The 12,229-nt window shown below is 48.2% G+C and overlaps 1 protein-coding gene across 4 annotated transcripts in view; it reads left to right on the top strand.

The window, feature by feature from the left end:
- LOC107500074 (serine/threonine-protein phosphatase 4 regulatory subunit 1) overlaps window positions 1-12,229 on the top strand; it is a 62,718-nt gene that overhangs the window by 4,307 nt on the left and 46,182 nt on the right. The window contains exon 1 of one of the 4 annotated variants that reach the window (XM_036229233.1): window positions 1,338-3,269. The exons of 1 other annotated variant lie outside the window; for it this stretch is intronic. In XM_036229233.1, the coding sequence (XP_036085126.1) occupies window positions 3,023-3,269 (247 nt within the window). In that variant the 5' untranslated portion in view covers window positions 1,338-3,022. Of the gene's footprint in view, window positions 1-1,337; window positions 3,270-6,027; window positions 7,991-12,229 lie in introns of those variants that run through there. 2 more of the 4 variants (XM_036229234.1, XM_016124908.2) reach the window with 2 other exon arrangements.

Genomic DNA, 12,229 nt, shown 5'->3' on the forward strand with positions numbered 1-12,229 from the left:
GAAACTATATTAATTTGAGCCCAGATCCAAACTGTTGAACTTTTCCTGTCATATAAACTTGAATCAAAGATCATCAATTTAAAAAAAAAAGGACCTCTCCGTTAAGTGGAGTAGTTTGAACAGAAACTTGAGTATGTTAAATCTTGTTAATTCTGAGAAATAGAACAAAACCCAGACACCAGACTATTTTCTGGATCGGAGATGAGCAATTTTTTTTTTCTATAAAGGATGAGATAGTGAATATTTTAAGCTTTGCGGGCCAAAAGTTCTGATGCAACCACTCAAGCCGTTATAGCCTGGAAGTACTCACAGACCTAACAGAAATGAATGGGCATGGCTGTTCCTAATAAAACTTTATTGACAAACACAGGCAGTGGGCTGGATTTGGCCTGCAGGGCGTAGTTTGCCAACCCCTGTTCTAAATCAAGCTGTTTTCATTCTATCAGAACCCGTACGTCTGTCAGTTAGCTGCGCCAACCTAATAGGCTGTCTTTCCCCCCAGGGATGTTTCGAAGAGCTGGCACAGCCCCTGCTTTGTCAAATGACCCTTGACCAGTTGCTCAAATGTCAGGTCTCACTTTTCCTGTTGGTGTGTGGGGGATAAAAACGCGGACCTGTTTCCTCCCGGAAGGGCGAGGGTGGAGAGGAGCAAGCGAGTCAGAGCGGTAGAAGCAGAATCAATTTTGCTTCCCTCCGGCGAGCATGATGCATTGCACTTTCGTTGCTCTGTATTTTCCATTTCCTGTCAGACAAACAGATGATCAGAGATTCCCTGAAAGTGTCTGTTTAAAAAGAGTTCGAAATGGCTTTTCCATCACAAATTAAGGTCTTTTAAACAAAACTTGCAACAAAACCGGGCTAATGAAAGAGAAAGTGGTTTCGCCTTTCGAAACACCACTTAGTCTTAACCCTGACGGGAGAGGAAAAGAGATGAGGGCAAGTGGCTGCTCTCCATGTGCAGATCAGTCGTCTATGCGACGGATGCTTCTTCAGGTCCTCCAAGGTGCCAGCCTCCAGGAGGGGCAGGGGATAGAGGGCCGAGCGGGGCTCGGCTCTGCCCCAGAGATGCTCCCACTCGGAGGGGAGGTGGTGCCCGCAGGGGGCTCAGGCAGGAGAGTGAGCAAAGCGCTGGATGTTGAGAAGACAGCGACTAGGAGGAGGGGCGTCCTTGGAGTTGGGTCAGCCAGGGAAGGCGGGTAGGTATTCCAGGCAGAGGGACCTGCGTCTGCAGAGAGAGTCTTAGCGAGGAGGTCTGAGCCTGGGGTACGGGGGGTGTCTGGGAGGGGGGGGAGTGGGCCAAGGCCGAGGCCCCTGGTGAAGAGCCTGCCTTCCCGGCCACTGGGTTTAGACGACCTGAGGGGACGGAGGGAGTCGTCAGATGTGTCGCGGGGGTTTCTGTCTTAGGTCGTATAAGACAGATGGAGAACTCTCTGCACCCGGGAAGCAGCTTGCTGCTTTCCAGGAGGAGAAAGGCCGCCTTGCTAGCAGGTGGTCAGTGGAGAAGTGGCTTTACTTTGGTCGGCATTGCTGGAGTATTCCGAATATTGGACAGTAGGAAAACAGAGGCCACACGCACATAGTCACCCCAGAGGTCGTTGGTTTTTTTTTGCAGCCGCCTTTTCTTTTCGAATCTGCCTCAAGTCTAACCAGAGAAGTCGTCGCATTTTGAAGTAATATTATTCCATTCGTTAACACAGTGTAGACTGTAGCTCCCTTACCCCACCTCTCCCAACTCTGTTCCCAGCGGGGTGAGTTGACAGGAAAACTGAGATGCGTTATATCAAAATGGGACACGAAGTGCTTTGAGCTGCAGAGTTCCTGCCTAGCAGGTAACCTGAGTAAGTGTTTCCCATTGACCATCAGTGTGAAAGTCAGAGTCAGAAATAATGACAGGTTTGGAAGGCACAGATCAAAGGGGAGTTGCCGTGTGTGTGTGTGTGTGTGTGTGTGTGTGGCGTGGGAAGGATGGCCGCTCGTGAATCAGCTCGGTCTTTTCAGCCGGCCCATCGCGGAGCGCTGGGAAGAGCCATCAGTGGCCTTCAGAGGTTTGCAGTGTGAAGCATTATGCATTGGACAGATCTGCTCACATGAGAGCTAATAAATCGGCGTGGGACTTGTTGGAGAATGTCATTGATGTGGGGAAGTTAGCCCGTGCAACACGCGGTTGAAATTTAGTTAAGTCAGCAGGGACCTGCAATGTGTGGGGGTTCGTCTCCCCCCAAAAGGCAATGAAGAATCGAGAGTGTCGTTCATCTTTTAGATGGGTCAAGTTTGTCTAGTCTAGCTATTAGAAAGAGTCCCAATTTAGGAATCCACATTAGTATTCATAAGCCCGTTGGCAAGAAGAATGAAACCACTTTAAATAACACATTAATGAATGGTTTATTCTAGTCCCCCCAAAAAAATCATTTAAAGCCATACAAAGACTTAGTTATTGTTCATTGAAGAGTGGCTAATGAGAAGCTCTAAAAAGTTATCAATTACGTAAGTTCTACGTTAATATGTCCTTTTTTTTTTTTTTTTAAAGTACAAATTTGGCAAATGAGGCTAAACAACTTCTTGGGCACCAAGGAGCAATCTCCCAACATTCTGAGACACACAGACAGAGTCGGCCCCATCTGTCACAGTCCCCCAACCGATGTCGCCTAGCGCTGTGTCAGAGACAGACTATTGGGTCGCGTGGATAATGGGGCTGGCCCAGGGCGGCATCTTTCACATGGAGTTATGGCGACAGGATGACATGTTGAACGGAGAACGGATTCTTAGCGGAAACGTCCGCCGGGCTAGACGTGCCTCCGTCTCTCCCTCCGCATGTGTCCGCGTGTCTGGGCCATGACGGTACCCCACCGGGCGTGGTTTGTTATCCCACTGGGCATGTTTTACTGGGTTTATTTTTTCTCACCTTTCAACTTGAGACCATTCCTAGCGAGGCTGCTCAGCCGGGGCCTGGTGGCTTCAGAGGAAACCCCTGTCTTCCTTGAACCACTGAAGGCAGCCGACACCAGTGCTCTTCCCTTCCGGAATGTCCTTGTTCCCCATCCCCGATCCCCTCTCCACCCAGGTGGCGGATTCTTACTTGATCTTTAAGCCCCAACTCGAAGGTCACTTCCGTCTTAGGGAGGCATCTCCCATCGCTCCGTCTTCCAGGCGGAGCTGGCCTCCTCCCGGCCCCTTCGTGCCTGTGTCCTGCGGCCCCATGACGATCTCTGTGCCCCTGGGAGCTTTCGGAGTCTGGGGACCCTGTCTTTATCGTCCGTCGTCACCGGAAGGTAACCGCGCGGGAAGAGAGTGCGTCGGAGGCGGGTTTGCTGCTCGCGTGCCTTCTGCTTTCGCTCTAGTCCCTTTGATCCTTTTCTTCATGCAAATGACCTGTACGGCTTTTTTCCTTTCTTTTCGTTAGATTCTATCTAACTGTACTTCGAACCTGTAAACACATTTGCTTAATGTCATGCTTAAAACTTGAGTTTGTACTTAGCCTGTTTCCAGACAGATCGGTGTGTTATGGAAGACATTGACACACAGGCAGGTGTTCACGGGCCTGTCGTGTGTTTGTGCAGGGCGTCCTCATCCGGTTTACTTTATGCCCCAGCTCGTTTTGAATGAGTGATACAGTGTCAGTGTTAGTATTTTTGGTAGACGACACTTGAGTATTTAGCATAGAGGAGCGTAAATCCTTTTTTCCTCCAAGTTTTAGGTTCTAGAAATACATTGTTCTGGTGGGAATTTTAATCAGGGAACAGTCTTCCCCCCGCCCCCCCCCCCCTTAGTCACCTAGCATCAGGGTCAAAGGATAATAGGCTGTTAGTCTTTGCAAGCCGATCGGGACCTCGCTGAGGAGGATTCAGCCTTGTCTTTGGTCGTAAGCCCAGGTTCCTGCTTCAGAACCACTGTGCTTTGGGTTGGTTGGTGGAAGTGAGCTGTCTGCGTCTTAGCTAGGTAGCTGGGGTTTTAAACTTGGACCGTCGCTCTGGAGGGTGGGTAGCAGCCACAGCTGCTGAGCGTGACGCAGCGGAGCTGCCGGGACGTGGGCCATGACGTTCAGGGTCACGTGGTGGCACGTGGGCGTGCAGCAAGGGACAGGGTGCTGAGCATAAGGCGTGATGGGCGAGGTCACCCGCCCCTGCGAACCTAACTAGCAGTTCTTCCAAGCCCTTCTCCCGCTGGTCTTCGTTATTCGCTAGCTTTCAATTATTAATCATTTTCGAGAAAGGGTCAGTAATGTTCCCTGTAAACTTGCCAATGAACCTGTTATGTGGCACAGCCTTAGAAAGCTGCTGCTGCTCGCAGGTTCATCGCAGTGCAGAAAGCAAACGAGGTCGGTCACTGTCAGTATATATTGTCTTGTATTTTAAATTGAGCCAAGAAGGTGCGATGGTATCATCAGAAACTATTTTCTTAAGGCTTTGCTTTTCTGCATGACATTAAGCTTCCGTGAATGGAGTAGGTAACATTTTTTTAAAGTGAGAAAATTACAGCGAAAACATTTGAACAAGGAATTATTTATATTCATAGTTCCTGTCTAACTTGAATGCTTAAGGTTCCTGAAGCTTCTGCGTGACCTGGACTTATCAGGTCTCAGAGTAATTGACCTCTCACAAGAGCACACGCAGACCTTGACTCCTTGTTCTTGTGGACAAGTCAATCACCAGATGACATGCTGTCTGAGCAGTGGCTAGAAATGTAAATTCTAGAAAATTCTTTTTGAGAACAGGAGTCATTTTTTGTGCTACCACCACTGTCAGGAGGCACAGCAAGCCAGGTTGGAAGATCTTCACCATTCATTCATTCATTCGGCGACTTTTATTGAGTGCCTGCTGTGTGCCAGGCATAGCAATGAGTCAGTTACCCATTTCGCCCTGGGCACAGGTGCAGGGTGGAGGTGGGGGAGTGGACCAGCTGATAAACAGTAAACACAGGAAGTGAATGTTCTGTGAGTTAGAAGGTAACAAGTTCTCTGGAAAAACAGAAAAGTAATCAGGGGAAGGAGGTGGGAGGCTTGCAATTTCAAAGTGTGGAGGTCAGGGAGGATCTGGCCGGGAGAATGAGTACGCACAGGTGTTAAGTGGAGCCTCGAGGGTGGGGTCTAGGCAGAGGAGCCACCATGCAGAGCGCCGGCTCTCAGCCAGCGAGATAACTGCAGCGTTTGGCTGTAGCAAGGAGCTTCGTGACCGGAGGCGAGAGCGGGGCAGGGCAGGGAGCAGTGGGCCCGATCGTTGCTGCGACCTGAGACCCTCCGTTTATGGGACCGCCCGCTCACCAGGGCTTCCTCGGCATTTCTCTTTTGCAGCAGTTCTCAACTAGGGACGTGTGACAGTGTCCGGAGACATTTTTGATTGTCACAGCTTAGGGAGGGGGTGCTCTTGGCATCTAGCGAATGCCCTGCGAGGAACAGCCCCCACAGCAGAATGAGCGTGCCAGAGGTGCTGAGGCCGAGAAACCCTGTTCTGTTATATAGTTCATCAGGTTTGTTTGATTTAGTCTGTCTTTGAAGACTTAGTAAAAAAAAAAAAAAAAAATCAAAACGTCATGGAAAGAGGTGATAATCACAATACGTGGTCATGATGCCCTCGCCACCGACCAGAAGGTAACGCGGGCTGTTTCCACTCCCTGGGGGAAAGGACTCCCAGCCCTGCTTATGCTTACATGGTAGTAAACGGGTCCTTTCATGACGCGGTTCAGAAAATCTCACACACATACTATTTACAGGTAAATGGTAATAACCTCACGGATAACCTTATTAATGTCGACTCAGGTAGGGTTTTCTAATTTCGAAAGGGGCTGGGATGGTGATTCACACGAGAAAATGTTAACCTCCGTGTTAAAAAAAAAAAAACAACAGTTGATTTCTGTACTTGCTGCTATTTGCATGTGAATGCGGTGTCGTGGCAAGGGACACTTTTCTAAGATGTCACCCATCCGGTATTTTTCAGAAGTCAGTCACTGCGACCTGCTTTTCTTATTTCTACTATATCTGTATATCACCTGTGTTTTTGTTTATATCAACTTTTTTTTTTTAACACATTTTAGAAAACTTGCATCAGTTACTGGACACGAAATGTCACTAAAACATAAGACAAAGATAAACTGACATGAAGATCCAGATAGACACTGTATTCACAGAAGCCTGAACCTGAGACCTGCTCCGTATTGAAAAGGAAGATTAATCAGTTTGAGGGAAGGTGTTGAGCACACACTGGCGCCAGGAGGGGACCTTGATTTAATTGGAGACCTGAGGCGGGAATAACTTTCCCACTGTGTGACTGAGTGAGAGTAAGTGTACCTTCCATGCGGCACACTTGGGGACATGCTGTCCCAAGCTGCCCGTGTTCTGAGGCCCGGTGACCGGATGTGAGTTTGCAGCCTGGCCGGCTGGGGTCAGAGAGTGTGGACCCAACCCATGGCGTGGAGGAGGCCAAGTCCGTTTGGCTCCGAACGGCCACTGGCCAGCTGTTAGCTGCACAGCCCTCCCGGGAGATGCCGGTTACAGCCCCTGCTTCTTGTTCTGGGTGGAATTGAAACTGTAGCTCCATTTCTTAAAACAGAAATCCCTGTAATTCAGATTTCATACCACTTAGACGAATTTTACATCTATTTGCTCCCTTCCCCCTCCTTACATACAGAATATGAATTACTAAAGTTCAAGTCTGCTATATTGTTGCGATTAAATATTTTTGATTAAGTCATGTGCTTTACATTGTTAGAAATCGTTTATTTTTTGTTAGCAGTCACACGATAGCTTTTGACCCGTGTTCTCGCATTTAAGATCTCTCATCTTTGCAAGCAAAAATGAATTCAGAAGTGTCTCAGTGCTTTGTAACTCTTGCGGGCGCAGCTCCAGGTGGCTTCGGGCTAGTTGCTGTACCTCGCATCTGGTTTTGTGGAAACTAGATGTTCTCGGCCTTCTCAGGGGGTGCTGTTCTCTCATGAATTGAATCCTGGTAATCAGAGTCTCAGGAGACTGATTCCTATAGAAACCAATATTTATTAAGTGTGTGTTGTGTTCCAGGCTTTATATGACACCGTCCCAGTGTTTAAAGGGCCTCCCAGTTGAGCCGCGGTGGCAGAAACAGTCCACTTAGAGTTAATAGTGTACCACTTTGTGTAAAACGTTGAAACCTGACAACCGTATAGTTCCATTGAGTTCCCTCCTCCCTTGGTTTATCGAGTTCATTACACAGGACATCTGCATAGGTTATAAATTCCACAATACGAAGTTATGATTTTTGCTTTGTATTGCTTTAAACTATCGTACATACTTTAAGGAAATAAAAAGGAAGAATCGTTTAAAAAATTTATCAACATACGTGCCATTTCCAGTCTCCTGATTCCGTTTGAAGACAAAGTTTCCAAGTGGTAGCGTCCCTCTTCAGCCTGCAGAGCTGCTTCTGCCGGTTCTAACAGTCTATGTGGGCCGGCTGTGTTTAAAAGGGTGTGTTAAAAATAAATTCTTAGTCTTTCCTTTTAATCTGACAATGTATTTTATCTTCATTCCTGGAGGATATTTCACTTCATCGAGTTGTGGGTTGACAGTTTTTTCTTTCAGTCCTTGATGTGATTCCAAGGTCCTCTGCCGTCGCCGTTTCTGGTGAGAAGTTGGCGGTTCGACTCATCATCCCTTGTTTGCAGCGACTGTTTTCCTCTGCTGCTGTCAGGGTCATCGTCTTTGGGTCTCAGCAGCTGACCGTGAGCCGCTTACCTCCGTCTCTCCCGTGCTGGACAGCGTGCCGACTCAGTCTGGTTCTCTAGCCGTAACTCTGCTGCGGAGTTGGCCACACCGACGCGTGGGTTAGGGCTTACGCCAGAGTTCGGGCCGAGTTTAATACAGAGGTGACCCCTCTCTGCGGCTTTCCTTCTGGGAGCCGCCGGCCCCTTCCCAGTGATTTAACAAGAATACTGGCGGCCGATATTTTCGAAGTGTGTATGTGCATCAGATGCTGTGTCTGTCTGTGTGACTATCCGATGTCAATCTACACTACAGTAGTAATTGGAGGTAGGTATCCATTTTAGGGTGAGGAAACACAATCAGATAAGATTTATCCAGTTACCTCATAAGGGGCAGAGCCGGATTTCAGAATCAGGTTTTTTGGCTCAAGGTCCCACATGCCTAATGATCATATGTTGAGCCTCTGGTGTCTTTTAAGTGAGCGGTCTGGGATTTAATCTTTAAGTTTTCTGTTTTCTTTAGATACTTTTTTTTTTTTTGGTCATTGTTCTACAGTCTAAGTATGGATTTGTTAATCATTCAGTTCAAATTGAATATTCATCTTTTTTTCGTTTTGGAAAATTGTAAGCTGTTATTTCTTTGAATATCGCCTCTTCCCATTTTCGCTGATCCTGCCTGTAATTCCTGTTGGATTTATTTTAGACCTCAGCATTCTCTTCTTCAAGTGCTTTAATTGCTGTTCTGTGTTTTCCAGCTCTTTGTTTTTCTGTGCAATGTTCTGGGTGATTTGTCAGACCAGTCTTCCAGCTCACTAACTCTCTCTTGAGCTGTGTCTAAACTACTTCTTAAGCTAACTACTGAGTTTTTAATTATTGTCTTTTTTTTTTTTTCATATCTACTTGGTTCTTTCTCAACTGTACCCGCTCCTAACATCTCTTAGTCTTCTCTTTTTTCATTATATCTATTTTTTTTTTTAAATCCTACACATTCTGTGCATAATTATTTGGTAGTCCATTTCAGATTTTTCTAATATTTCTAATCTGGGGTTGCAAATTCTTGTTTGTTGTGTCTGCTAACTCTTCCTCTTGATGATTTGTAACCATGTGTAGTTTGAAAATTTTTTATTGCCTATTTATCTTCAGCAGGGATTGTTTTATGACGTTCCATGCTTATTCGATTGTGAAAGTCTCTTCAGAGCAGGTTCTCATTTGCTTCTCCTGGGCTGCTTGGAGTCAGAACAGATGTGGACGGTGAGCCTCTCAGTAGCTCAGTGTGGGGCTCCTGCATTTTGCAGGTGGTATAAATCTGGACTCTGCAGTCATAGGTCATACAGGCCTGTGGTTTTGATTTTTCAAGAGAGATTACCCCTCCTCCCACGACCATCCCTAGCTGTGGTCTCCTTCCCACAGCTGTCTCATATTGAGGGCTTGGTTTCAGATTCACTACCCATATCTTTTATTGCCACGTGGGCATCAGAAATCCAGTGCCTCAGCCCTGTATCTAGGTCTTAAATGTTGATTGTAGGATGTCAACGTCTGCTAACTGCTCTCGTTCTGATTTCTAGCTTTTTGTCACTGGGGATGTCCTTCCTGCCTTCCTATATTTAAAAACATTTTACCCGAATTCCTGTGGGTGTGTGTTCTGTTTCATTTGGCTTTGTTTGGTGGGAGGGAGTTCCCTCCTCTGCAGCAACACTCACGTCGTTGGAAACCCGGCGACCGGTGTTCAGACGTCACCCAGCGATGCTCCTCTGTGCATCTGCCCTGGGCTGGGGAGGTAATGATGCGGGTGGAGAAGAGGACTGCTGTTAGAATGGAAGTCAGGACGTCAGTTTACTCTTTGTTGCCGTGAGGTAGAGGAACGTCTGCCTGGAAGGCAGATACCCGGGTTGGCAGGCCAGTAGGCAGAGTCGAGCAAGAACTAACAGTGCTTTTCAGCCCATTTAGGTGCCTTTTTGTATTTCCGTTTCTGTCTTCAGTATCATCCTGTCTTTCTGGAACAGATGGGGCATTCTTTTAATTGCCGTTGAAAGACCATTTTCTATTAATTCCATCATATCTGACATTTATCAGACTTTTTCTGTTTATTCACTTTTCCTGGTGCTGGTCACGTTATATGGTTTCCTTTCATGCTTGGTAATATTTGATTCGATGCTAGGCATTAAGACTTTTGGATGGTTAGATTTTACTGTGCACACTGTATAAACCCAATAATACGGGATTTTGCTATTACTTGTGGATAAGTTGCTTGGGGTGTGCTGGCTCCCTCGGTGCTTGGCTTGAAGCTCTGTTAGGCGGGTCCAGAGAAGGCTTCAGTGTAGACCCATTTAGTCCCGCAACTAAGTGCCAGATCGGTGCTCAGTCAACAACCTCCAGCGCCCTTCGGCTGAGCTCTGCGGCTCCCTCCCCTGCAAACCCGCGTCGCCGGCCCCCTCGCACTTCCTCTGTGGCTGGAGCCCTCCTGGCAGTGAAGTCCTAGGCCTCACTGTTTCTGTCCCTTCTCTGAAGGACCTCAGTCCTGTTGGGCCTGTCGCCTGAGAACTCCTTTCATTGATTCTGGCCTGGCCGTCTGGCTGTGTAAGCTGCGACTGGGCGGGAAAGGGAAGCCGCCTTCTCCCCTTCTCCGTCCTCCTTTTCCTTCTGTTGCCGTGGGCCGTAGGCCGCACCTTCAGCTTTGCCGCTCCCTCGGGCTTCGTTTTCATGGGGTTTTTGCACATGTCTTGAAAGAGCACTGCGCTGGAAGGCAGAACGTGTAGGTTCTGAGAACCCCATTCCGCTGCAGGCTCTAGGGGCGCATCTGCTATTAGAGAATGTATTGGGGCATGTTATAAGGCTCCTTCCTGCTGCTTTAGGATTCTGTGTTATAACGTTCTCTCTTCTCATGTTTGTTTTCATTCATTTACATGTATTTTGATGGTATCATTTCTTCATTTCACTACGTTTCTTTGAGTACTTGCGCTCGTCAGGTACTGGCCTGGGTTCTGGGGTTACGACACCTTCACGGAGCTGTCACAAAACCCGGTCTCAGTGCCAGGGCAGAGAACCCATAGCCCCAGGAGAGTCTGTAACCAAAGGCAGGCCTTCCCCCCAGGGTCAGGGGAGGGCTCTTAGGGACAGTGCTGGGTTACCTGGGCAGGGGAGGGGGGCGGGCGGGAGGGGTACTAAGGGAAGGCACACAGGTAGGTGGGAGAGATTTCTTAAAAAATTTCTTCAAAAATTTAAAATTTCGGTGTCCTCTCGTGGCGCAGCGTAGTGCTGGAGTCTGACTGAGTTCAAGTTCAGGCTGCCTAGCTCAGCCGCGTGACCTCGGGCAGCTTTCTCAGCTTCTCAGCTTCGGTTTCCTGCACAGAAATTTGGGGATAGGCTGGTGGCTGTGGGGGTCCGGTGAGCTGCTGCCGGGCAGGACGCTGAGCACAGCTCCTGCCTCTTGGGACGTAACCAGCAAAGGTTAGCGGTCATCCAGCATCCTGCGGGTTACATTACGGCTTTTATTTCCTTGTCTGTCATTAGTGTAGTTTAATGTAGTTAGTGTAGTAGAACCGTTAACACTCTCCAGGAACAATTATTCTTTTGTGGAACTGTAATTTCTTTGGTTCTCTGATTAAACAGAGTTTTTTGACAGGTGCCTAGGCATTTTCTGTTACTTTAAAGCAGCAGTTCTTAACCTTGGAGGGACTTTTGAAACCCCTGATCCTGTATGAAAAGTTTTGAGTAGGTATGTCTGTGGACACCACTAGGTTCTAAAGCTGTGTGTGACCCCTGGCACGCGTCTGTGACCGCCGGCATGGTCGGTGACCGCCGGCATGGTCGGTGACCGCCAGCGCTGTCCGTGACCACCAGCATGGTCGGTGACCGCCAGCGCTGTCCGTGACTGGCTGTGCGGGACTGGCTGGCTCATCACCTCGTGACAACGGGCCGACTGTAGTCAAGCCAGCTGTGGCCCAGTGTGGCCCAGTCACCACCCCCTGCAGGGATCCTGCAGTCAGACAACGTATTTGATTATGTCACGTAGTTTTCCTACACATGTATAATTCTTTATTAAAATTCTAAGTAATTTATACAGTGCAAAATTTTAATAGACTCTAAGTACTAGACTAAAAGATTAGTTGAGAAAAAAATGTAGTTAGCATTTTAAAGAAAAGTAGGCACCTAGGCACAAACATGTCGTCTGTCATTTTAAACTCTTCCCAGTTACGTTGCCTGAATGAGCCGTGGTTTTCCCGTCTGCCCGGTAGGAAGCCTTCGTGTTCTCGTACCAGCAGTTTTGGTGCAAGGGGTGCAAGGGAGGCGTGTGCAGCCCTGGAGCGTGGCTGCGTGAGGCTAGGGGCCAGGGTCAAGGTCGGCCAGGGCAAGGGCGAGGTTTTATATCCGCCCTACACGGGAGAACATGGAAGTATAGACGGGTTAAGTCACTTTGGTCACACAGCTGGTAGGTAGTAGTAGGGTTTGTTCCATTCCAGAGCCTGTGGGCGCTGCCACCCCCCGCACTGGCGGGAGGGGGTGCCCGCCCTCGGGGGTGACGGGCAGAGCGGCTTGGAGGGAGGGTCACTGCGACCGGCGCCTCATG

Source organism: Rousettus aegyptiacus, unplaced genomic scaffold, assembly GCF_014176215.1.
Source record: "Rousettus aegyptiacus isolate mRouAeg1 unplaced genomic scaffold, mRouAeg1.p scaffold_m13_p_12, whole genome shotgun sequence".
NCBI lineage: Eukaryota > Metazoa > Chordata > Mammalia > Chiroptera > Pteropodidae > Rousettus > Rousettus aegyptiacus.